Genomic DNA, 27,764 nt, shown 5'->3' with positions numbered 1-27,764 from the left:
GACGGATAAAGCAATTGACTTGGAACACTCTATACAGGGTTTGTGACCAAAGTGACCTCAATGTATGCGTTGTATAATTCATAGATAATTTATTATTTTAGAGTATTATCTTAATATTAATTATATTGTTTATTGATTTTATGCATTTTTCTTGAGTTTGTTGCCGTCGGCCACCGGTATATTCGACACGGTACCAAATTGGAATGTACGGTGTTGGTCACTGGAGGCGGAGGTGGAGGTCAGCTTGACATATAACTGATAATTGAAGAAATAAATTCATTTCATAAATCTTATTATTATAAAGGATGTCTCAAATCAATCGCTCTATCCGTCATAGAAATAAAACGGGTTAAACTGAATAAAAAGTCATATATGTATATGTATATATATCGTGAGAATGTAACGAGGACAAAATCTCAAGCGTATGCATGCTTTGGGGACATTTGTATACTTTGGGGACAGGCCTCAAACTATACACATATCAAACACGCTTGGTTTGGAGACAATCTCCTATATATGTTACACTCATAGTTTGAACACCTTGAATTTTATCAACTAATGGATGACTTCACTGAATAAATTTGAATACATTTTGTTTGGCGCCGTGTCGAATACCGGTAGCCGACGGCAACAAACTCAATAAAAATGCATATCAAATTAATAAACAATATAATTTTGAAAATATAATTAATATTAAGATAATAATCTAAAATAATAAGCGCATGTTAATATAAAAATATAATTATTTTTAAAATTATATATAAAATGACATGGACAGTGTATAGTTTGTTAAAGCCCGGCAAGCAAAAATATAATTGTTATCATAGTCTTTGTAGAAAATTAATATTCTTTTTGTGTGATTTTTGGCTACCTCCGTATCTCTTAACTATTGGATCTATCAGACAAATTATCTATAATAATTACACAACATACATTGAGGTCACTTTAATATAAATATTTGAAATATTTTTATAACTTCAAATTTATTCAGTGAAGTCATCATCCATTAGTAATTGATAGGTGTTCAAACTATGAGTTTAATATATATAGGAGATTGTTTCCGAATCACGCGTGTTTGATATGTGTGTAGTTTGAAGCCTGTCCTCAAAGTATACAAATGTACCCAAAGCATGCATACGTTTGAGATTTTGTTCCCCTTATATGCTCACGACATATATACATAATAATTATATATGTATATATAATAAGTATAAGAATAATAAATTATATACTAATAATAATAATAAATAATAAATCAATAATTATTAATTTTAATATTGAGGATGAATGCCGGCACTCGGTGTACGCGCACCGGCAGGAATTGTGTCCGGCGTTAAGATGTGTGTATACGTGTATGACAGCCGAATGACAGCGCGATCCGCGGTGTCCGTATAGCTGTCTCACTCGCACTCCCTCCGTTCGACAGTCGAGTGAGTGAGACAGCTATTGGACACCACTAGCGGTTATCACATCTTGCATTGCTTTCTCTCTCAATCGTGCGATGTATGCACTACAAAAAATGGCCGTGTTCGATGTGTGTTCAACGTGTGTAGAAATAACACATAACACACTTTTCTCACGTGTACTGAACGGCTGCTGTGTTGATACTACACACTTTGAATAGAATAATATGTGTACAATACACGTAAATGTGTAGTTTTAATATGGTTAGGTGTTATACACACTTCTCGATTACAACTCGTTAACAACACGTTAATTCAAACACACTTAAAGCGTGTTGATATAATACAGAAAGTACTATGTTACACATATCGTACGGTACAACACACGTTGATAATAACGCACGAGCGAAACTAACACGGAAAAAAGAAACACATTTATAAGTGTGTAAAAAAATTAATTGAAAAAAAATACAAAGAACTAAAGAAAATATATAATGACTAACTCTGTAATGGGTGACTAACCATGTAATAAAAATGTATAATATATAAGCTAACTAATATATAGACCTATCTATATAACATGCTACCTAACTAAAATATATATATGTAAACACAACTCTATCCAAATATATGTATAACAAAATATTATAATTTATAAAATCATTAATAATTGATCAGATCAGTATTAAAAGTTTGTATTTTGTGTTTAAATTCGTATAAAAGAAATAAAAATTTAATATAAATATATAAATAAATTAATCCTACGGAAAATCCATACGAAAAATTAATCAAAAAAATTAGAAATCCCGCTGTAAAACAATTTTAGGGGTGTTCGACGGCCGTAGAAGTAACGTGCAAAATGTTGCATCATGTACATCGTATACACATAATGCAACGAATACGCGTAAAACGTGTAAAAACAACACGCATAGATGCATACATTCAACACACGTGTGTTCTTATTTTACACACGATGAAACGTGTAAAAGTGTCTACAGAATAACACGCTTAAAATGTGTAAAAGTAACACACTTGTTTTTGCAGTGTGAAAGAGATGCAAAATTGGAGTACCCCCTACTATTTTCTCCTTTGCTCCTTGATCTCCGCCGCGCTTGAAGCGATACGTACGTCGCGTTACGTATGTGTGCGTATAACTTTCGGCTGTCATACACGTATTCGCCCATCTAACGCCGGACACCATTCCTGCCGGTGCATGTACACGTAACACGCAACGACAGGAATTATGGCCGGCGTTAGATATGTGTATTCGTGTATGACAACCGAAAGTCACACGCACACATACGTAACGCGACTGAACGTGTCGTTTGAAGCGCGGCGAAGATCAAGGAGCGACGGACACTATTCCTGCCGGTCAGCGTACAACATGATTATAAACCGGCAATAAAAGACTTTAGAATATTATTCAAATATAAATAAATAGATTTTTTAATTAGTTTCAGATTGCCTTAAATATTTTAACATTTACTATAATAAAATATATGGTCTCAAATTATACATTTGTCTTATGTTATGACCGTACAGTATGCAATACATTTTTTTACGGATTTATTTTATTAACTGCATACTTTATACGCTATTTTTGAAGAAAGGGACAATATTGATCTAATGATTTTTTTTTAAACATGTTATGTTTTTGCTTATCTTCAATAATACAATTTATGGTATCAAATTATATGTATATTTGATACATGTTATGACTCCAAAATATGCAAATGTTACATGTAGAATACTTTTGAAACTTAAACAGAAAATTTTAGTTTTTGAATGTCAAAATTGATATTTTATATATGAGTATAAATATTTTAGTGTATATGTAAAGCGTAATTTGAAGTCACATTATATGTTTTTTATTGACAATAAAAAATAAATATAAATATAGAAGAAAATATAAAGAGAATAGCCGTGAGAACTAGCTTATTGACTCTTTTAATTCGGAACAGGCTGTTATATCCATGTACGGATCATTAATATCATCTACAATTATTTCTTTACTATTTATTATGTTCTTCATATTTCTGTACTATTGAAGATAAGCAAAAACGTTTTATATATGTTTAAAAAAAAAACAAAATCAATATCTCTACTTTGAAAGCAGCGTATAAAGTATGCAAGTTGATGCCAAGTTGCAAAATAAATCCTATATGTTTTATATACTATATGTCATAAGACAAATGCATCATTTGAGACCATACATTTATGCAACTTATAACTTAGTCCTTTCTCTTACATTAAATGCTTTATTATTTGTAAATAAATTTCCTAAACTTGATTTTAATCATCTCTTGCAAGACAAGCAGGGAGTATTCTGCATCGTTCCCACGCGGAAAACACTCTATTTTCATTATTATAGTATTAGTGGCGCCATCTGTTAGTGACCTCAAATTATGTGTTTAATATATATGCGTAATGTCCCCAAATCATACATTTAATATATGGATACTTTGAGACCTGACCCCAAAGTATACAAAAGTCTCCAAAATATGCATTCGCCCGAAATTTTGTCCCCAAAGCAAACGCTTGACATATATATATATATATATATACACTAGCAGATCCTGACGTCGATAATGGGGGGTTTTGCAAAATTATTTTATTTAATATTTTTGGTTTCATGATTAGCTTCTATTCGAGAATCAACGACGTCGATAGCTTTAATATTTGTTTTTCTTTACTTATATTTTTTAAACAAGTTCAGCAAAACTGTTTCTTTTAATTTCCAAGTGGGGGGGGAGGTTTAATCCTAAACTCCCCCGCCCTAGAATCCGCTAGTGTATATACATATATACACATACATATATATATATATATATATATATATATATATATGTATATATATGCGTGTCCCATTTTATCTTTCACGCTTGAATATCTCAAAACCACAGCAATTTCGAAAAAAATGTTTCAGACAAAAGTTGCAGGGTTGGAAGGGGGCTATTCAGTGGCGGTAACAGATTGGTCATTCGAGGTCATTTTCAAGGTAATTTGAAGGTCAAGTCCAATTTTTTAATAGAAACCCATACTTTTTATTGCAGATTCCGATTCTTCATCGAAAAGTAAGTAACTTTTGTCCGAAACATTTTTGTTAAAACGCCCTCCTTATCCCGAAAACTCAGATTCAACACTTTTTTTCTATTTAAAAAATTGGACTTGACCTTCAAATGATCTTGGAAATGACCTCGAATGACCAATCTGTTACAACCACTGAATAGCCCCCTTTCAACCCTGCAACTTTTGTCTGAAACATTTTTCCCGAAATTGCTGTGGTTTCGAGATATTCAAGCGTGAAAGTTAAAATGGGACACCCTGTATATATAGCATATGTATTTATATTACATGTAGGTACTTATATATTTATACTATATTATTTATATTTATTTATTGCTGTATATTTATTTATTGCCTATTTTTAATATATCTTTATATTTACTCACTCTTCCTGTTTATGTTCGTACCAATAAGTTTGATCTGAAGAATATCGTGCAGATATGGAATTTTCAAATTCTACATGCACAATATAAGGTCCATATTCTAAGTCAATATGAGGCCCGAATTGCTTGGCGAAATTAAAAACGGCAGTTCCATCTGTTAACCTTTCTACATCATCTGCTTCATAGTTTTTTGAGGTTATTACCGACTGCATATTTATTTTCAATATAGATATATGATTTGATACATAAAAGATTATGTCCCGAAATGCACAATTAATGGAAACTGTGATATTGGACTCTCCCTTTAACATATTTCTTGATTCCAGTTTTAGCTTCAAATCATAATGAAATGGTACCAGACAGTTTGATGAAAAAGCCATTGCCATTACAACAATGTGTAATAAAATAATTAATGATAGTTTTAGGAACATTTTGTCAGTTTTTGCTTGAAATATCTGCAAACACATATTTTTATTAAAATTGAAATAAGAAACAAAAATGGACAACAAGTATATAAGAAAAATGCAAAACTGCCGACTTCTGTCCGATAAAAGATAAACATATGAAAAAATTGCAGCAATTAAAAAAAATATGCAATCTATTTAAATAGTTGTATACTTTTATGAATATTTCTTTATATATATTTCGTTTTATGTTAAGGCTTTTTGGTACTCGCCACTGCCATGTTAGATTTTGACATCAGAGGCGAGAAAATATACATTGAGAACATTTACGTGCCATTTTTATATAAAAAGATATTTTGATGAAACATAAATTTAGATGGTTTGAGCATATTTTTAAAATACTCCGAAAAATTTTTTTCCTTGACAGTCAATCAACAAGCGTAAAATAATTGAAACAACAGAGTTTGTCACTTGGAATGACTGCGCATGTGCAAAGACGAGACGGTCTGGTCCTCATTTCAGTTACTTTAGAGTTGTTAATTGATTATAAAAAAAAAAGATATTTTTTTGAATATTTTAGAGGTATGTTAAAGCCATCTAAAATTGTATTTTTATCATAGTACTTTTTGATCTGAAAATGGCACGCAAAAATTTTCATCTTGTATTTTTTCGCTGTTTTGTTGAATGTTGTTTCTTTGTTAAGAATTAAATACACTCGGCCAAAAAGGAGCACACTTAAAAAATAATAAAAATTTGTGAAAGTTCAAGAATTTATAACTATTCTAATGATTATGATATCGATGTGTTTAAAAAATTTAAATAAAGCTTAAAGTCTGTAGTTTTGAAAAAATTTTAGTGCCGATTACGTAGAATGATCAGTTTTGCAATAAAAATTTAAAATGAGTGAGAATTTGCAATTCTGATAAATGGAAGATGCGATTTCCTGAACTGCACAGCTTGAGTCAGTTGACGTAGCTCAATATGAAATAAAAAGCACAGAAAAATTCAAACTTTTCTCTCTAAAATGCGCTTTGGTAGAATTAAAACTCATATGAAAAATACAATTTAATTTTTGTAATACATTTAAAGTCAGAAACGCAAATAAAAATTAACACTATCTCAAAATTAAAAAAAGACAATTTTTCTTGAAACTTGCACACTGTCTTATTAGCTTGAAAATTTTAAATTGTGAAATTAAATTATTACTTTAATCATGTTGTAAACTCACATTAATATTTATTCACAATACTATTTATTCTCTAATTTAATGATATATTTTTAATTTCGACTTTTTTGTACTTTCTGTAATTATCGAAAACGCTTTTAACACAAACATACATACACACACGCCCGCACGCACGCACGCACACACACACACACACACACACACACACACACACACACACACAAGCAGTAATTTTGATTAGATGTATATTTTATCAGATAAGTAAGTGCTTATTTTGCAATAGTATTGAAACTTCTGATTTTTTTATTTCTAATATAAAACAACATTTATGTTTTATTAAATAGATTTTGAAATTAAAAAGACTAATAAAAAAATAAAAACTATAATTCATATTATAATTAATTTGAATTATAAATGATAAATTAAAATAATAAATATTATTAATAAATAAAAGATAATAATAATAATCAATGAAATATCGAAAACTGAAACGAAAAATAATAGCACAAATGGTAAATAAATACGACTTACGAAAAAAATAATAAAGAAAAACAAAAAATTTTTAGTTTTTTTTTAAAGCAAATATTTAAATTAAATTAATTTTATTATTATGATAATGTGAATCAATATGTAACTATACCAAAAGCTATATGTGTGTAGCCTTACTAAAACAAAGCAATTGAATACTTACCTTATTGGGTATTGATGATAAATAAAATATGCAGAATATAAATTACAGTTGTGCGGAGATGTTATATTTAATTGAATTCTTTTAGTTCCACCATGTAAGCTAAATTGTATCCTCATACAGTTAAATCTGTAAACAACATTTTCTATTTATTACCTTTCAAAAACATCAAGTTTAATATGATATATCAAAGTAAAAATGAATTTTTTTTTCCTATATTTATTTAATGTAATTATATATTTTTGTGTCGTGTATATTATAATTTTATATAAAATAAGTTTGATTAAGAGATACATATTATATTGTTTCTTTCATTAATATCGAATTAAGATGTAGTTCCCGAAAGCTATAGTTCTTAGTTCTAATTTCGACTTTGTGAAAAGCTTTCGTTCAGATTAAAATGGAACTCACTAAAGAAAATTTTGTTCGATACTTATAAGAAAGTTCTTTCTTCAAAGAGAAGTTGGTACAAATATGGTTATTGTGCACATATGTAATGACTGCATCAATTTGAAATATGGGAAAGAAGAAAGCTTTTATAGTATTCCGAAGAAAATTGTTTCTCGTTCTTAATTTTAAAGGTATAATTATTTAAAAACTTTGAAATATATAAAATATTATTCAAATATTTGTATTATAAAGGTTTGTAGGATTCAGCATTTCTTAGTGTTTATATCCTGCTCACGCAAGAAAATATGATTTGTTTACATTTTTTAATTAGCCATTATTTGTGACAATTGTCTGTTTTTCTATTTATGTTCAGTGTATATGTATAGGATGAGTTTGTTGTTCTTCAGGAATTGCAGGGGGAGAGATGAAGCTTTTTTCACACCTATATACATATATTGTTTTTACATACACATTAGCAAATTAGATTGTACCAATTAAAATGCCATATCTGTTGCAATATATACATATACTAATTATTATACATTTTACTTTTACTATATTCTCTTAAAAAATAACTTTCTTATAAATGTCGAAGCTAAAATTCCTTTTAGGCTTACATTTTAACCTGAAATAAAGCGGTTTATCGAAGATAAGCCTTTTTCAAAACTTTATTCGAAGCTATAAATATATAATATATAGATTTTAACACAAGAATGTAGAAATCAATTTCTTTCTAATAACTGGGCTTTGTCCGTTATTGGTTTGACATATGTTTATCAGTATTAATATCAGATTTATATGTGTCATTTGTAAGTCATATACAAATAAGCTACGTTCCGAAATTCATTGCCAATACTGGAAATCTATAGTTTACGTATATTGTAGAAAAAAAAAGACAAAGAAATATCTGTGGCAAACTGTTAAACTTATTTCAAATTTTGTTTGATATATGTTATATGAGTAAATCAGATCAAGTTTATAATAAGCAAATAAAAAACGCAAAAGAATTTTTATTATAAACATTCTCTTTATAAGATATGTAACATCTATTGTGTTTATTTGTTTTATTTATATTTATAAAACATATTCAACATAGTTTAACAAAATTATACATAAGACACCGACTTTTGAAATCCATTAGAAATTAAATGTAATAATCAAAGCAATTTGTTCTTAATTGTAATTTGTTAAAATATACTTAAAAGATGTTATTACAATTCAAATCTAAATGTTTTTACGTTAAATTTAATATGGAGAGAATAAAGACAATAATTGAAGTAAAAGAATATAAATGTTTTCTTAAAAATTAATTAAATATTTTTTGGAAAATAAACATTCTCTAGTTATGTTTCCTCTACATATTTTTATACATATACATATATGTAAAACAAAATTACAAAGTCTTCTATATTTTACTTACATGACTTTTTAAATCACGAGCCGTTGTTTTATATAACCAAAAGTGGTAGCCAAAAGTATCACTCAATCTCGATCTCACCTCTTTGAACGACCATCGAATACTGACGGTATCATAACTAATGAAATACACAATGTCATGTAAATATCTCCTTAAAGTCTGTGTCACACTGCGAATTGTGGACCTATCAGAGCAAAGCAACCTAAAGATTCGGATTACGAATCTTTTCTTATGGTCATAATATATGAAAGTTTACAAGATATTTTATACCTCAATTGATATAATTTTTGCAGGAACTACGAAATATCTCGTATAATATTTAGTCCTTCATAATGTTACCTCAATACTTTTATGTATGAAAAAAATGAAAGATGTTAAGAAAAAATCAATTCGTTTAAAAAAATACTGTCGTTTTTAAAAAGTACGCAACTATTTAATCAAGAAAAAAATAACTTTTTTTTTATTTATACAATACTATTTGCATTTAATTCTTAACGCCCCGAAAGAAAGCTAAATTATACAATTCAATTTTCTTTTAGTCATATACCGTAAATACAATATGACTTTTTATACATAATATCAACTTATTGGTGATAACTATTTCCTTCATTAGTTTCTTACTTTGTGTTATTATATTGAAAATGTTTTTAACACAAACACGCAAACAGTTATTTCGATTAAATTTATTCGTTTATATTGTTCTTCTCATATTTGAAACAAAGATATTTCAATATTAAGGTATATCATAAACTATATGTATAATGTGATTATAATAAACAAAAGATATACGTAAGTACACGTGAACCAAAAACTGATACCGTCTTCTATTGGGAAAAACTCGCTAGCACTGGCAGCACTGAGTGTTTGAAGCGTACTTCATTGGTAATATTAGTGAACATGTTTTAAGTGCTGCACATTTCATTGGAAATGCAAAATGCTCTCAGTGCGCACTGAGTGCAGTAAAAATGGCCCCGAGTTTGAAGGCCGGGGCCACTTCAGTGTTATACTGTTTGAATTTAAACTGTTACTGTTATTGTGACAAGAAATATTAAATATTTTATAATTTAAATATTAAATATTTAAATATATTTATATTAAATATTTTATAATTATTAAATAATAAATATTTTTCTCAAAACTGAGTTCAAAAGACATATTTCATTGAGTGTGCAAAACTAGCTAGAACTGGTGGCGTTTCATGTAACGCCGACAAAAAACTCAAAAATTAACGGACACTGAGTGCCAGCGAGTTTTTTCCAATAGAAGACGTTATGAGATATAAGCGCGAGTTTTCTGCGGAGTGACAATTTTTACTCATTCAGTTTCTCTTAATGCTAGTGCGTTTAAGTTTTTCTACGTGACAGTTAAATGATTGTTTAACGGAGTCAGCGAGTCCTAGGCAGAGCTACATACAGTCGTTAAGTCACCGAGTCAACGCCATAAGTAATAAGTACAATACAATTTTTAAAGAAAACTTTTATTTATTAACTTTTCAACCGAAATAATTTTTGGCCAAATCAATTATATAAGATTTATACGAGAATCAAACTCGCGAGCAGGGAAATCACAAAAAATTAAAACAATATATATTATAAATATATATATTAATAATCCAAATACTAATTGTTATAAAAATTAATATAAAACAGTAATGCTAATATTAATATTAACTATTACACATTATAATAAAAATTAATATACAAATTAATATAAAATAGTAATCCTAATATATTAATATTAATTATTACATTAAATGTACTAAGTAAGTATTAATAATAACTCATCAAAATGTTAATGTCTATAATTTATATGTATATGTATATGTATATTAAATTTAATATCTTATATTTATTTTATAGTACATATACCTCGCAGTATTAATATTTAATAAAGCATTATATAATGAATATACAAAAAATCATATTTACATATAAACATGTACGTATATGTATATATATATATATATATATATATATATATATATATATATGTATGTATGTATGTATGTATATATAATAAACATTGCGTAAGTATTATATTTATGTATGCTTATATAAATACTAAAACTAATAATATGAAAGCTCATTTAACGTTAAATACATTTAAAATATAATACAATATAACTAAGAACAATCAAGAAAATAATTCAAATCAAATTGACATAGAAGTATTTTTAGAATTAAATAATAAATATGTATAGCATTATATAAACATGTAAGAAATTATTTTAAATATTTATGATATATTTTTGAAAATATAATAAATAATGGGTGTTTTACAATTGCAGTTGTTAATGTATGTGTGTTGTAGTTGCACCTATAATAATTCAATGAAGCCTGGACTTCTGATACAAATTATGAAAAAATGTCATCTGCTCCGATATCTTACGAATACGTATTCTGATCATGCTTGCAATATGTATAAAACGTAATGGTGGATATATATGTAATGTTATCGCAAATTTATATATCTGAAATAAATATTATATTAAATTCGATATTTATTAATATCAATAATTTCGTAATTAATAATAATGAAAAACGAATGCAAAGTTATTAAACAGTAAGCGTAAGTAATTATATCGATATACAGAGTGTTTCATTTTAATTTCCACAGGTAAATATCTTTGAAATTAAACGAAATATTAACAAAAATGATTAAATAAAAGTTGTAAGATTTCAAGGAGGAAATAAGTTGACGCATGTCAAAGTATTTAATTAGCAGTCAGCAGCTACATACTTTTTTTTACAAACAACTATGTGTTTTCTTTACACTAATTGATTTTTCTCATTCATTTATGCATAAAAGTATTGAAGTAGAATAATCAAAAAATTAATACTTTTTTACGAGATATTTCGTAATTTATGTCAAACTAAAGTATAAAATATCTCGTAAACTATTCACTTTTTGGTCATCCTAACCTAATAACTTTTACGCCAAATATTGGGAAAAAATAATTTATTTAAAAAAATTAGGATAGTTCTATTTAGAAAAAACATAAATGACTTTTAAATGATCTTGGAAATCAATCAATAGCGCTAATATTTTTTAATAATAAAAACTTTATAATAAACGATTTTATTACCATCTTAAATAAAATCTTACATACATTTTAATAAAAAATTAATATTATAATAAAATCTTTATAAACAAGTATAAAATTTACCTCGTCAAGTTGTTCAGATGTATATGCATTATTAACAGTCACAACTAATGCTGCATTTATATTGACATGACTATAAAAACAAATAATATGTATAGATTTATAATTAATACGTACATAATAAATTTTTATGATAATAAACAATATAATTTTATTTAGAAAAATGTTTTTACCTTAACTGTATTATTTCATAATTTTCCAATAATTTTTTAAGTATTTTAATGTTCTTAGCATGTCGCGATAAAGCAAAAAGAAAAATATTAGCAGTTAAGAAATTAATTTTACGCTCTATTTTTTTTGCTTTTGTTTCATCTTTATTATTTATGAATTGATTTTTTAAGTATTCGGAAGCGTACGACAGATAATTAATGATTATATCGTGATTTTCGGAACAAATAAAGCCTTCATAAATTCTATAATCAGATCTTTCTTTGTATATTTTAAATGTTTTCAGCCATGCAGACATCCATGTAGTAAAATTCGCATACTTTAAACCATTACAGTAAGTCCATTTCTGCCACCCAGGTAAAATTCTGCACAATACAGAAAAGAATTTTGAATTTATACGTACTTTTTATCCCATTGAGCTATGTCAACTGATTTACACCATGCAATTCACGAAAGTGGAACTTTTATTTATCAGTTTTGCAGTTCTTACTCTGTCATTTGTTATTGCATAACTGATCATTCCACATAATTGGCACTAAAATTTTCTCAAACGGACTACAGAATTGAAACTTTATTTTTTTTTTTTTAAACACCTTAATATCATAATTATTAGCTGAGTCATAAATACTTTAACTTTCACAATTTCTTACTACTTTTCAAGTGTACTTTTTTCTTTGGCCGAGTGTATATACTTAAATATATACATACATGTATTTATATTTAATTTTGTATGGTTTCTTTCTCCAGTAATAAATGTATCAAATATAAGCGTACAAGATTTAAAAAGATACTGAGAAATATAATGATTAAAAAACACTTACGAGTACATATTTTCTGTAGTATTATGTAAATATAATTCTACTTGACGTTCAGCTGCTTTAATGCAAAAAGTATTATTGATAATACATGCGATTCTTGCGAGTTCTTGTTTTAAAGATTTATCAAGATCGTTGTTAGTTTGTATCATTTGATCGTACGTATCCTGGGGTATAAGTAGAAACAGGTTTCTTATTTTCTTTAATACTTCCTAAAATTTGATAAAAAATAACTTTTTATAAATTTCAGTCTTAAAATTAGTTACAAATATAATATATATGAAAAAATATACTTTCTTATTGACTAGAACTATTTTATTTTTGTAAGTAATAAAAATTTACTCTAAATTAATTAATCTCTTAAATAATTTGTTATATAGTTTAAATACATTCAATTTTAATAAATTATATACATATAATTTTTATATGTTCATTATTCACGTAATTTAGAATTTTTTAATATTAGATCATTAAAGACCAATATAGGTACGTAATAAGTAAAAAATTTTTAATTTGCACAGAAGTATTATTTAATGAATGTTTGCAATTAAGAGACTTATCATGAATCTTATTATATATTTTTGAAACCAAAACTCAGTTCAAATTTTTGATACTTGTCAATAACGTTTCATAATAAAATTAAAGTATATGTATTATTTACTTAATTTTTTAATTAAATGTACACTATAAAAAGCATACAGGATTAGCGTCGTTGTTAATACGTAGATAATGTTTCTCAGTATGTGGTAATACTAATGTATTTTATTAATAACAGTTGGATACAAAGAACGCGAATGTTTCGGTTATTTTTGTGGCCATCTTCAGCTCATAGATAATTATTAAAATTTAAATTAAATATTTAAACGAATTGTTAATATAGTCTGTATGTAAAAAGGAAATCGAAAGAAAAGAAAAGTCAAGTTCGAGACAAGATGAGTTAATGTGGTGCATTCTAGCAATGGTGTTTCTTCAATTGTTAAGATTCTCTTACGTCAACAATTCGCCCGTATACAAAAAGATAACTTGAGTCCCCACATAATTCGACGATTCACGTTTGTAGGCTGGAATATTACCGTCAAACATGACTATGGAGACTCAACAGAGGACTTCTTATGTCTTCGGATCTTGTTATTGAGCGTGTCTGTAATTCGATAGATAGTCTGTCCTTTTATATGGATTATTTCAGATATAGATATTTTGTGGAAATTTGGTTCCTTATCTAAAATTTTGTCCATTCCAGTCAAAATTGTGGATGAAATTTTGCCTGTGCTCCGTTATAACCGAATGATTAGTGATATTCAATTTTATACGATGCTCGTTGATTCTGCTTTGTAATCGCCTATTTTTTTTACCCACATATAGAAGGCATCACAATTCATGCAATTTATTTTGTAGACTACATTGCAAGTGGATGTGGACGGTATAGGATCCTTCTGTGCCCTTATAAATTTACTCAATTTATTAAGACTGTAGTATAGACGCATATCGAGACTCTTTGAAATTTCCTTTAATTTTTCAGAAAACAAAGAAACATAGGGGACTGTAAAAAACAATGCCGAAGAACATTCATTGTTAGAATCATTAGGATTAGCAGTTTTTTCTTTATCTTTATAGAGTGTGGTTTTTAAACGTTTCTGAGAAGAATGAAATATAAAGCTCAGTGAATCGCCATTGTCAAAAAGGATTCTTATAACTAATTCAAAATTCGTTCCATAAAACGGGGAGGATATGATAGTAGAAGAACTTGATCTACGAGGTCAATAACAGCGCCTCTTTGTTATTTTGTATGGACTGTGGACTCTCCGTAACGGATAAAAGGTCTATTTTTATTACAATGTCATCATTAAGAGAATTTTCAAGGGGAGTGGGATTAGTTAAAGAATCCGTATCTGAATTATTCAAAGAGATTATTTTTGACTGTGGAATGTGGAATGTTATACGTGTAATGTATAGGTTTTACCGTATACACACGTTAGCGTTATAGTTTTTTATTATTAAATTCCTAAATTTTCGCGTTCTTTGTATCAAACGCGAAAACGGTCGAGTTTTTTGTATACAATCGTTATTAATAAAATACATTAGTATTACCATATACTGAGAAACATAATTTGCGTCTTAACAACTACGCTGGTCCTGTATGTCTTTTACCGTTTCTATTTAATTGTCATTTTTGAAGGACCCCCCTTTACTTTATTTTTAATTGTCCTTAATTATTCATTTATTGTACTATTTACAAAAGTTGGGTACAAATTATAATCTTATTATAATTATAATCAATCTCAAAATATATATTTCAGATATAATTTTCCAAGTGAAATGTAATATAATAGTTAATAAAGTTATATTAATATATGTTTATTTAAGCACGATTAATTAAAATAAAATTTTGAATTAAGATTTATTAAATTTCTTGTTATTGTACTAAGATAAGTGCCCCATGCATTTAGAATTAGTTTCAACAAAAAATTAATTTTTTCTTGATATTGACGCATTAATATCAGCATCTTAATTGCACGTTAAAATTTAAATGTCTTTTAAAATTAGATTTTTCTAAAAAAAAGAAAAGATAACGTTGGGAAAATTATTTTATAAAAATAATTCATTATCGTTTCCCATTATAGATTTAAAATTAATAATTCTATACTGCCATTCGTTGTCGACATTGTAAAGTAACTTGCGTTATCGTATTGTTACAATTTTCGTTTTTTTTTTAATGCTAATCAAGTTAAGTTTGCATAAAAACACAAACATTTTTTAAATACTACATTTTTCTTTAAAAATATAATAAAAGCGATATAAATTCAATATCTAAATATTAAGTACGTAATAATTTTATAATTGTAAATCTTCATGTTTCTTAATCAGAGAAACATCTTTTTTTTTTGAAAAACATTTTCTAAAAATTTATCTTTAAAATGAAAATAATAAGTATTTAAATACATAAAAATAAGTTTTTAAGTTAATATTATAACAGATTAATTTCAATTTGAAAATATCGCTTGTTTTTACGCTTTTAACTTTATGCAGATTCAAAATTTTGGTTAAATATTATAAATTATAAATTATATTAAATTTTCTTTTTAAATTCATTTTTAATATGTATGATTTTGTATACGAAAAACAAAAATAAAGCAAAATAAATACAAATTTATATTTTCTAAAAATTTATCTTTAAAATGAAAATAGTAAGTATTTAAATACATAAAAATAAGTTTTTAAGTTAATATTATAACAGATTAATTTAAATTTGAAAATATCGCTTGTTTTTACGCTTTTAACTTTATGCAGATTCAAAATTTTGGTTAAATATTATAAATTATAAATTATATTAAATTTTATTTTTAAATTCATTTTTAATATGTATGATTTTGTATACGAAAAACAAAAATAAAGCAAAATAAATACAAATTTATATTACATATATTCATTTAAATAAAAGTCATACAATTTCATTGCAACAGTGATTAATAAAATGTTATTATAAAAACAATATTTTCAAATTGTTTCGTAATATATTTAAAAGAATTCAATGCTTTTAGTGTGTGCGTTTACACATATGTTAGAAAATATGCCGGGTAAACTCAAAAGTAACTATAGAGATATATTTAAAATTTATTTTAACGCATTACTGAAAAAAAATATAAAGTTGTGAATTTGTTACAAATGGGATTATTATGTTTCCGAATAAAAAAAAAGTACTGTGTACATAACACACAATTAATTCATTATATTTTGATCCTGAAAAAAAAACAGCACATAATTATAAGATTTTCATATAATCATATAATTATGTTTATTATTATTTTTAATTACCTAATATCTTACTATTTAAGCAAGTCAAAATTATGATATAAAATTGTTATCATATAACTTTGTTAATGATACAAATTTATATTCTTATTGTCCTAATATTCAACACAGTTTTATTGATATACGAAGCGCAATTTATGTGACACTGTTTTGAAATAAAAAAAAATCTTAACATATAAAAACAATTTATTATAGCCAAAAAACTTCTACAAGCTTACTTTTTTTTCCACATAATCATCATTGATTCTACACATTTTTGATATCAAAATTTTTGATATCAGAACAGCGTTACTAACTGGTTCAAAACAAAGGCGGCAGACTTTTAAGACAAAGGAACTAGGAAGCTGTTGAAACGATATCAGAAATGCGTGGAAGTCAATAATGATTATGTAGAAAAATAATGTAAGCTTGTAGAAGTTTTTTGGTTGTACTAAATTATTTTTATGTTAAGATCATTTTTTTAATTTAAAACGGAACTTGCTTTAAAAATGCACCTCGTACTTTATTATTGACAGTACCTGGAGCGAATCGGGAAGATCACCTAAATTTGAATATGCAAAAATAACCGATGTATATTGAAAAGTTTTGATCATAGGGTACCATGCTATGTAATCTTTCTCTCGCCATAAGTAGCTCGCAAGTTCCCAGAATATGGCGAAATCAAGTTTTCCATTCATCGCCATATAGAATGCGTCATCGATGATTTGCGCTCGATTAAGAACATGTATATTAGTATAGTTTGTAGAATTTAAATAACGTGCAAGGCTTTGCCAATTCTCCTTATCATAGTTGACGCGATAGTATCCTATTATTAAACAGATAAATTTTATCGATTTTTTAAAATGTATAATATAAAAAGAATTTCGTAATACATTAATTGTACTTTTGCATATTGTTTTAAACCCATATAAACTAATTTATGTAGAAATTAAACATATATGTACAAACATACATGTTTTAATAAAAAAGTGCCATAATTAAATTCAAAAAGTAAGTTCTGAAAAATTAAAAATGGCGTACAAAATTATATAAATTTAAATTAATTACAACTGAAAAATAATATTCACCTTAACGTACATATTTAATGGTAATATTGCAAAATAATTTTAAAAATATTGTATTTTGTAATATGATTCCAAAATTAATAAAAATATAAGCATAAATATGTGTAATATAAAAAGATTCTTTGTAATGAGAGAGAGGGAGAGAGAGAGAGAGAGAGAGGGAGAGAGAGAGAGAGAGAGAGAGAGAGAGAGAGAGAGAGAGAGAGAGAGAGAGAGAGAGAGAGAGAGAGAGAGAGAGAGAGAGAGAGAGAGAGAGAGAGAGAGAGAGAGAGAGAGAGAGAATATTAATATATTATAATTTATATTATTATTTATTAAATATTTACCAGTTTGTTGTATGTTGACAATGATCCATTTAACTTCTTTATCAAGACGTATTTTCAACGTCGGTGTTGAGTTCGTTAAACAATCATTATTATTTGGCCAATTTATGTCAAAATTGATGTCTGTGTCCATAGTATAGGTGACGGGTATAAAATATGGTGTTTCATTGAATTTGTTGTCAAACTCTTTCGATATTAACACTTGATTGTTAGAATAATCTCGTGTCACATTTAGCACAGGACAATACTTTTGTGTAGACCAAATATTCATCATCTCTTTCACGTTCTGAAGGTAACATACATCGTAAACATTGTTTTTTTCTGCCTCATTATCCATAATGTTCCACAGATCATTCGGAGAATTAAAGTTGGGAAGACTGTAAAGTTTAACACATATTGTGGCAATAAATGCAATATAATATAATTGATTCGAATTAAGAAAATATAAAATTTTTATTATTCGTTTTAACGAATGCAGATTGAATAACTTTGACTTTGATATTTATGTTGACTTTGACTATGTACAAAGGTCAATTGATTTTTTTACAAAATAAAGTTCAAATCAGCAAATTGCATAAAATAATGCTAATATATTTCATGCAAACCATAATTCTATTTTTTTTAATTAAATACTTAATTATTTTATTGGCATATTTTAGAGTTTTTTTATATAAAAAAGTGCAATACATACACAAAAATATGTGTATTTTGGTGTACTTTATCTGAGTATTTGTCTTTATATATTTCTATTATAATAGTTCTTAACTGTTTTTTAAACAATTTTGTTGACAGATTTATATTTTAACAGCATTTACCAATTTTTTATTATTCTGTTTGTTGTATACGCAAATTTGAATTATTGGATACACTTTCATAAACTTAGCGTGTATTTTTTATCATCTTTAGAAAAGTATTTAATATACATTTTTGCTCTTACATATATTATACACTTCTCTATACGTTTTATGTGTATAGGAATATTTATTATGGGTTATATATATAAAAAATTTCCCAAATATGGACCGATGGATGACATAATATTGTTTAATAACTTTACATAACATGATTTCATATATTAGATCTCATAAAATTTGGTATATTTAAGATTCTTATTATTGCCAGTTTTAGACTTTGTTGGAATTAGGCAGAGTAACACAATTTTAGATTGAGTATAACTGTAAGTTTATTAAGATCACTATAAATGTCCGGGCACTGAAATAACAAATGTATGAAAGAAACGAAAGTGTCTCGACAGTGAGCATGTCCGAATGCGACCAACGAGAAGCACAGACAGACTGAGGAGCCGTACGCGTAATAAAGGAAACTAAAACAAGAGATCTGTCTTCCCGCGGTGGCTCCAGCCCGCGTAAATCAAATGAATCAAGTAACTAGTAAAATACACAGAAATACACTTCTAATAAACTTTAATTTGTTTTAAAACCAGGCAATCCATATTACAATATATGTTCATAAATTATGCATTATATGTCATTTGAGAAAAAATATATTTTTGTTTTGTTTTTTGTTTCTTTGTGAAGATAATTTTATGCTTTTGTGTGATACATAATTATAACACTAATTAAAATAAACAAGGTTAATTAATAGAATATTTAATAAAGATTTATATTAGAAAAAAGCCTTATGGAGGTCCATATATTTAAGGAAATTTTTATAATTATTATAATACAACATAAGTAACACTCACTCTACATACGTATCGATAGATGTCCAAAATATATAGAAAGTTACACTTTGTAACATACGCCATATAAGGGCTCCTATAAAAATATAAAGTATGCGTAATTGCATACATTTTAAATAATTGTAATCCATGATGTTCATGTAAACATAACTAATAACACTAAATATATAAGAAAAAGAAAGAGAGAGAGAGAGAGAGAGAGAGAGAGAGAGAGAGAGAGAGAGAGAGAGAGAGAGAGAGAAAGAGAAGGAAAGAGAGAACTAATTATAATATAAAAAAATTATTTAAAACAAAAATATAAGCAAATAAGATAGAAAAAATATAAAATTGCATTTGATTAATTTGTTATTATTGATAAAAGTTTATGATTGTGGCAATGTAATTATTGTTTAATTATATTATTTAATATAAAATTTTTTATATAAATATATATCTGTATATGTGTGTAAATATATATATATATATGGGGTACTCTACGCCAAATCAACAACTTTTTTCCCTGACCATTTTTCTTTTGCTTCATTTTTTTTGTTTTTGTATCTATTGAATGTAGCTTTTATGAATTTTTTAGATTTTTATCTCTATCGATTTCCAAATTACACATTTTACTAAAAAAATTGATTTAAACAATTTCCGAGAATTTCAAATATTTATAACTTGAAGAAAAATAAATATTGTCATTAATAAGATGGTCATTTTTCTTGTCTTTAAACGTATTTTTCGAAAAAAATATTTAAAAAATTTAAAAAAATTTATGTATACATATACATATATGTATATTAATATAAATTTCAATTTATTCATAATTCATAATTTAAATGTACATACATACATATACATACATATACATACATACATACATACCTTTAAAAGAAGAAAAAGTTAAAATTGAATTAATTTTAAATATATCGTATGTATCTTTCGTAAAATTATTTGTATCCATTGTAGCGTTTGTTGTTAGAAACTGAGACTCATGTTTAGCCTGAACTACGAACAAGTTCATCATGCGGGAATCTGATAAAGCCTGCAGACATATAAATGTATCCGAATAAATATAAAATGTTATAAGAAGATCACATTAGTAATAAGTAATAATGTATAAAATTATTAGCTATTTCTAAAGAAACTGTTACTGTTTTATATATTCATTTAAATTACAATAATTTTTTAATTTTCTACTAAAATGTGTATACAATTATTAAACAATTTGATGAAATATATTATTGTTGAATTAGGAAATATAAACGCAAGTTCTTCTTAAAATACAATAACATATTTTAAGTATATTTTTTATCTGCTCTGTGTAATGTTCTTATTCATATAGTGATAATATTGCAAGATAGTGAAAAAGATAATAAAATAACATTCCTTCTATACCTTCATCAAATGAAAAGGCAATTTCAAAATTTTTTAGCTAGTCACAACCAAATTTCAACCAAAGTTTTCTTATAATTAACGTTAGAAATTAATGTTAGAATACAAACCTGATCAACGATATACGTTTCAAAAAACAGAATAAAGCCCTCGTTTAACCACCAGTGAGACAAATGAAGCGGATCGAAGAGGTAGCCATACCATTGAGATATTATATCATGAGCTACTAAGTGCATTATTATAAATTTATGCGCAGGAAGATGTAATTTCTCGTTGCATGTAATATCTGCTTCACTGAAAATTGTTTGTAAATAATGATTAATATGTTTATTATTTCAAACCATTTTGTTATAATTTTGCACATTTTGCTTATGTAAAAATTGAATACTCTCACATATGTATATTAAAGAAATATAATTTAAGTATTGTCATACATAACTAGTATTTTAATAAGCTTAAGAATGGATTAATTAAACATTAATAAACAATAAAATTGTTAGTTTTTGTAACAATTTATTCAATGTATTATATATGTTAAATATATGTAATTATTTTAATTGTATTTTTTTCTTTCTCAAAATTGAAATAAGTATGATAATAATATTTTTCAATATTTTTGGTTATCATTTTTATTTCTCGAAGTGACAGAATAAGTTTTCTTGCGAATTTTCAATTAATGTATAAAAAATATAGAAATTGTACTCATACATTGAGTTTAATAATAAGAACAGAAACTTATATCCTTAACATAAAAACTCAAAATTGTGTCAAATCGGTGATAATATTTGAATTCTTTTGGTATAATTATTCTTTGGTATAAGAGTTTGGTATAACAACAAACAAATTTCTCAATTATTATATGGCTATTACATCTAAATGTAAGTTATTCGGTAATTGGTTTATAAGTAAATATTATTTATATGTATGTGTTTTATAGTAGTTTATTATAATTGCTTAGAAATTACTTGAGCATCGATAAGAGTACATATTTCCGAATTTCATAAAATATACTATTCTCTAAATTTTTAAAATAAATAAATAATTGGATAAATACCGTAATAAGTCTCTATTTAATTAAGTCATCAGATGTAACAATAGAAGTAGAAAAATGCATATCTTTGAATTTTGAATTTTAAAAATAATAATATAATATTTTAAATATATATTTATATATGTTTACAATCATTACTAAAATATATGTATTACTTGTAAATAACCAGACCCAAGGTCCACCAAATTTTGTTCTTGAAATTCGGAAAGGCGACATAATCCACTTTTGAAACATCTTGCAGGATATTCCGTTCGCTTTTTAAACGTAAAGCTATCATTGCAGCAACATTTAAACCGAATTCCAAGTAGCGTGCCAAATCCGGTCTGCACCACGTCGTGATAGCAGTCCCTTTCCTATTATAAACGTTAATCGCATGCACAACGTAATTTTTATATATCAAAACTGCTACGTTGTTGGGAGATATTCTAGGTGTCGTTTCAAAATGAGTAAACATTATAGTATCGTTGGCTTTATTTTCGTATTCTCGTGTCGGCATGTTCGATAAAGCTTTATATTCTTTGTCATGTTCTACAGAAATATTAAAGGTGACACTTAATTCCGGCTCGTCGAAACATGGAAATAATTCTCGGGCTGTTCGCGGTTGATTTATTATCAAGATCATCCACCTATCACATTTTAATAAAATGCTCTAGAAAGTGACAACGTTTCAGCAATTACCATTACAACAATTATTAGAAAAACATTGCAGAATGTGCCAGGGCAATATATAAATAATGTTAAAAAAAATGATAATATTTATGGCTCATTATTCATTATTATTTATTATTATATATGTATATTATTACTCATACACATACATGCACAAACGCAACAAAACAAATATAATATTAATTTTATATATATATATATATATATATATATATATTTGTATTTATATTGCATGCACTTATACATATATTTATATATTATTTATATATATTTATTTATTACTTATTTTTAATATATCTTTATATTTACTCACTTTTCCTGTTTATGTTCGTACCAACGTGCAGTTATGAGGGTTTTAAATTCTATATTCACAAAATAAGGTCCATATTCAATGTCGTTATCAGGCTCTAATTGATCAGCGAAATTAAAAACGGCAGTACCATTTGTTAACCTTTCTATATAATTTGGTGTATAGATTTTTGAATTCATTACCGACTTTATATTCATTTTTGATATAGTCATCAAAGTTGATACATGAAAAGTTATGTTTTGAGTTGCACAATTTAAGGAAACTAAGATATTGGACTCGCCCTTTAACTTTTCTCTTGATTCTAATTTTAGTTTCAAATTATAATGAAATGGTATCAGACAGTTCGACGAAAAAGCCATTGCCATTACAACAACGTGTAATAAAATAATTAATGACAGCTTTGGGAACATCATGACAGTTTTTGCTTTAAATATCTGCAAACACATTTTAATTAAGATTGAAATAAGAAACAGAAATAGACAACAAGTAAATATAAGAAAAATGTAAAACTGCCGACTTCCGTTCGAGGAAACATATATATAATTAAAATGCCATATGTTGCAACATATACATATAATAATTATTATACTTTATAGCATTTTCTATTAAAAATGATTTTCATATAAATGTCGAAGCTAAAATTTCTTTTAGAGATTTTTATTTTAACCTGAAATAAAGCTTTTTATCGAAACGATAAAGTTTTTTCAAAACTGTATTCAAATTTAAAAATATATAATGTATATAGATTTTAACACAGGAATGTATAAAACAATTTTTTCTAATAACTGGGCTTTGTCTGTTATTGGTTTGACATATGTTTATCAGTATTAATATCAGATTTATATGTGTCATTTGTATGTCATATATACAAATAGGCTACTTTCCAAAATTCACTGCCAGTACTGGAAATCTATAGTTTATGCTTATTGCAGAATGTAGAAATAAAAACAAAGAAAAAGTTGTTGCAAACTGCTAAATTTATTTTATATTTTCTTTTATATACGTTTCATGAGCAAATCTGATCCAGCTTAAGTAAAAGACGCAAAAAAACTTTTCATTATCATTGTATACACATTTCTCATACTAGAAAAATTAATATTCATTATTCTTGTTTGTTTTTTTTATATTTATCAAATATTTAACATAGTTTAACATAATTATACGTGAGACATTGACTTTTAATATCTATTTGAAATTAAATAAATTAAACAAAGCAATTTGTTTTTGTAACTTATTAGAATAATTGTAAAATGTTCTTACAATCAAAATTTAAATGTTTTTACCTAAACTGCAATGTGGAGAGACTAGAGACAATAATTGAAATAAATAGAATATAAAATGATTTCTTAGAAACAGAATAATATATTCTTAAGAAAATAAATATCTGTAATCATGTGTCATCATTTCTTCTACATATTTTTATACATATATATGTAAAAAGAGATATTTAAATTTTCATTATTTTACTTACATTGTTTGTTGAATCACGAGCCGTTATTTTATATAGCCAAAAGTAGTAGCCAAAAGTATCATTCAATATCGATCTCACCTCTTCAAACGACCATCGAATACTGACGGTATCATAACATATAAAATACACAATGTCATGTAAATATCTCCTTGAAGCTTGTGTCACACAGCGAATTGTCGACTACCTAATCAAAACAGAATGTAGCTTAAGAATTCAGATTACCAATATTTCCCCAAAAGTGAATATATAAAACATGATATTTTATATTTCAATTTAATATAATTTTACATAAACTATAAAATATCTCGAAAAATATTCAATCCTCAATGATGTTATCAATACAGTTATATGAAAAAAGTAAAAGAAGTTAAGAAAAAATCCATTGTCGTTTTTAAGAAATACGCAACTATTTATTCTCAAGAAAGAATTCTTTTTCATTTCAATTTATACATTACTATTTGCGTTTAATCCTTAACGCTCTAAAAGAAAGTTAAATTATAAAATTACCGTAAATCACAATATGATTTTTTCTTACATAATATTAACTTATTGATAATGATAACGTTTCCTTACTTTGTATTATTATATTGAAAATGTTTTTTCACACAAACAAACAAACAAACAATTGTTTTGATTAAATTTATTCTTTGATATTATCTTTTTTTTTCCTTTAAAACATAGATATTTCAATGTTAAGATAGCTTTCAACTATATATAATATGACTATAATAATCAAAAGCTATAGGTAAGTAGTATTATTTAAGCAAACAATGCAATATATATTTTGGAAAATTTCAAATAAATAATATACTCTACATAAATTAGAAATATGACTGCAAAATTCGAAGTTGTTAAATGATTTATGAAGTTACAGCCGTTTTTTTACGCGATAAATTGATCACCTCTGTTGACATCGAATTTGTCGAAATTCAGGAAAATTAAGAATATTATTAGAATATGAGATTAAAATAACTATCAGAGATTTATTTATTATTATCTTTGTATTTTACTGTGATAATTTATATAATTTGGTGCAAAACAAGAGCAACATATCGTAATTTCTTTTTCCCTACAATATTGTTTTATTTTTGTATATTTTGCCAGATTTTTTTATATACTCTTTTACAAAAGAAAACTATATAACTATATCTAGCAAATATATCTAGAATCAAAATCTGGCTTTAAAAATTATACATTACATCTAGCGATACGACTAGCAATATTATCTCTCATTTTATTATTCTTACTTTTCTAAAAGAAATGTGATTAATAAGTAATAGAGTAATATTAATAAATGATTATTTAAGCACCGTTATTAAAAATAAAATCTCGATTTAAGATTTAATTAATTTCTTGTTAAGAATCAATAAAAGTACCCCATGCATTACGAATTAATGTCAATAAAAAATTAATTTATTCTTGAAACTGCACTTATATCAGCATTTTACTTGTTCGTTAAAATTTTAATATCTCTTAAAATTACATTTTTTACAAGAAAATAGATAAAGTTGGGAAAATTACTTTATAAAAATAATTCATTATCGTATACTATTATAAATTTTAAAGTAATTCGTTACAGTCATTCGTTGCCGATATTGTAAAGTAACTTGCGTTATCGTATTGTTACAATATTCGTTTTTTTCTTTTTAATGCTATTGTTAAGTCCTGGGGACTCCACAATTCTTTTCTTTCGCACGACCAGAACGGGGTTTATTATTAGGGAAATAGATAAAAAAAAGAGATTCATGGAATTGCTCGAAATCTCCCGCTTTAACGGCGAGATTCGTGATTTTTTCCTTCTCCATTCTCGCGAATCACTTAGGATTTCGAGAATCGACGACGAGATTCGTGATCCCGCTTTTTCGCACCTTTCCCTTCTTCAATATTATAGCGGTACTCTCTCTTCCTCTCTTTAAAAATTATACCCGCGCAAATATAATATAAATAGAATTGATAACGATAAAATAGAAAAAGAATGAACTCCAGAATAAATGATGTGTACAATCATGTCTTAAAATATACTGACCATTATTTCAGAAATATTCTATATATTATTACATCCACATTTGAAAAATCTAATGTTATTAATGCAATGTAAAAATACGTATGTCGTTATAATTTATTTTAATCTAATATTTCTATATCAAATTTTAATCATGATATTTTGATCGTAATATATCATTTAAAATTTTTATAATAAAAGTAACTTACAATAATACTTACATAGTAGAATCATAAATTTTTATATTATCGAATACTTTATTTGACGTTAATATATCTGCAGGATTCAATTCATCCAATTCGGAAAATCTATCCTGCAAACTAATATCCTCTATACTTGAAGAAGAATGATTGTCAGCCTCATTAAGTTGCGACATGATTAAGACAATCTTCTTTGTTTATTTTGGGGATATCTTGAATTTTTGATAATTCTTATAACATTCAAAATATAAAATTAATAATAGCTTATAATTTGATTCCAGTTACGTAATGATGTTTCAAAACTAATATTCAAATGTATAAATATACGTAAAATGTCTTAAATTTTTTTTATATTTTAATATTTTGTTAATAAAATAAAATAGACACTAATACAAAAATTTCAAAGTTACAGTAGTTTCTAAATGATAAGCGATCATAGTCTATAAATAAACGATCATTTATTACATTTAATTTTTTCTTAAGTAACAATTTTTAATTAGTTGATTAAAATAAATAATTATATTTTAAATAAAATTATGAATCTAATATTTTTATATATTTGAAAAATAAAAGTTATTTACGTTTATGCGATCACTATACTCACAAAAAGGTTGAGTTTAAATAATTTTATTTGACACGTTTTTATTATAAATTATCCATTTTAATTTAGATATAAAAACGGATCACAATGTTTATCCAAATGTT

At 26.0% G+C, this 27,764-nt stretch overlaps 1 protein-coding gene and 1 long non-coding RNA gene across 2 annotated transcripts; both read right to left on the bottom strand.

Annotated features, from left to right (window-relative positions):
- Positions 1-4,858: 4,858 nt before the first annotated feature.
- On the bottom strand, positions 4,859-9,028 carry LOC145945377 (uncharacterized). The gene is made up of 3 exons (XR_014426841.1): positions 8,941-9,028; positions 7,134-7,259; positions 4,859-5,307 (listed from the first exon to the last, which is right to left on the bottom strand). It is a non-coding gene; the product is annotated as an uncharacterized LOC145945377 (long non-coding RNA).
- A 2,114-nt stretch (positions 9,029-11,142) lies between these two features.
- On the bottom strand, positions 11,143-24,939 carry LOC145945375 (aminopeptidase N-like). Its single transcript, XM_083054340.1, has 12 exons — positions 24,858-24,939; positions 23,390-23,820; positions 22,563-23,033; positions 21,467-21,650; positions 20,847-21,006; positions 19,986-20,058; positions 18,284-18,657; positions 17,412-17,698; positions 13,090-13,295; positions 12,274-12,633; positions 12,104-12,173; positions 11,143-11,407 (listed from the first exon to the last, which is right to left on the bottom strand). The coding sequence occupies exons 2-12, from the start codon at positions 23,797-23,799 to the stop codon at positions 11,264-11,266; spliced, it is 2,739 nt and encodes a 912-aa protein (XP_082910466.1). The 5' UTR covers positions 23,800-23,820; positions 24,858-24,939; the 3' UTR covers positions 11,143-11,263.
- Positions 24,940-27,764: the final 2,825 nt, after the last annotated feature.

The sequence above is a fragment of the Prenolepis imparis genome, unplaced genomic scaffold (genome assembly GCF_030444845.1).
Source record: "Prenolepis imparis isolate NDT839.2.m4 unplaced genomic scaffold, iyPreImpa1.0 SCAF_14, whole genome shotgun sequence".
Taxonomy (NCBI): domain Eukaryota; kingdom Metazoa; phylum Arthropoda; class Insecta; order Hymenoptera; family Formicidae; genus Prenolepis; species Prenolepis imparis.
This window is presented reverse-complemented; position numbering and strand designations above follow the sequence as displayed.

Bases quoted from the DNA above. Each gene is read 5' to 3' on its own strand.
- LOC145945375 (XM_083054340.1), bottom strand. From the start codon at position 23,799: ATGATGTTCCCAAAGCTGTCATTAATTATTTTATTACACGTTGTTGTA. The intron at 23,034-23,389 runs GTGAGTAAATAT...AAAATGTGATAG, and splicing joins TACGAACATAAACAGGAAAA to GTGGATGATCTTGATAATAA. The intron at 21,651-22,562 runs GTAATACATATA...AACAATTTTCAG, and splicing joins TTGGGTCTGGTTATTTACAA to TGAAGCAGATATTACATGCA.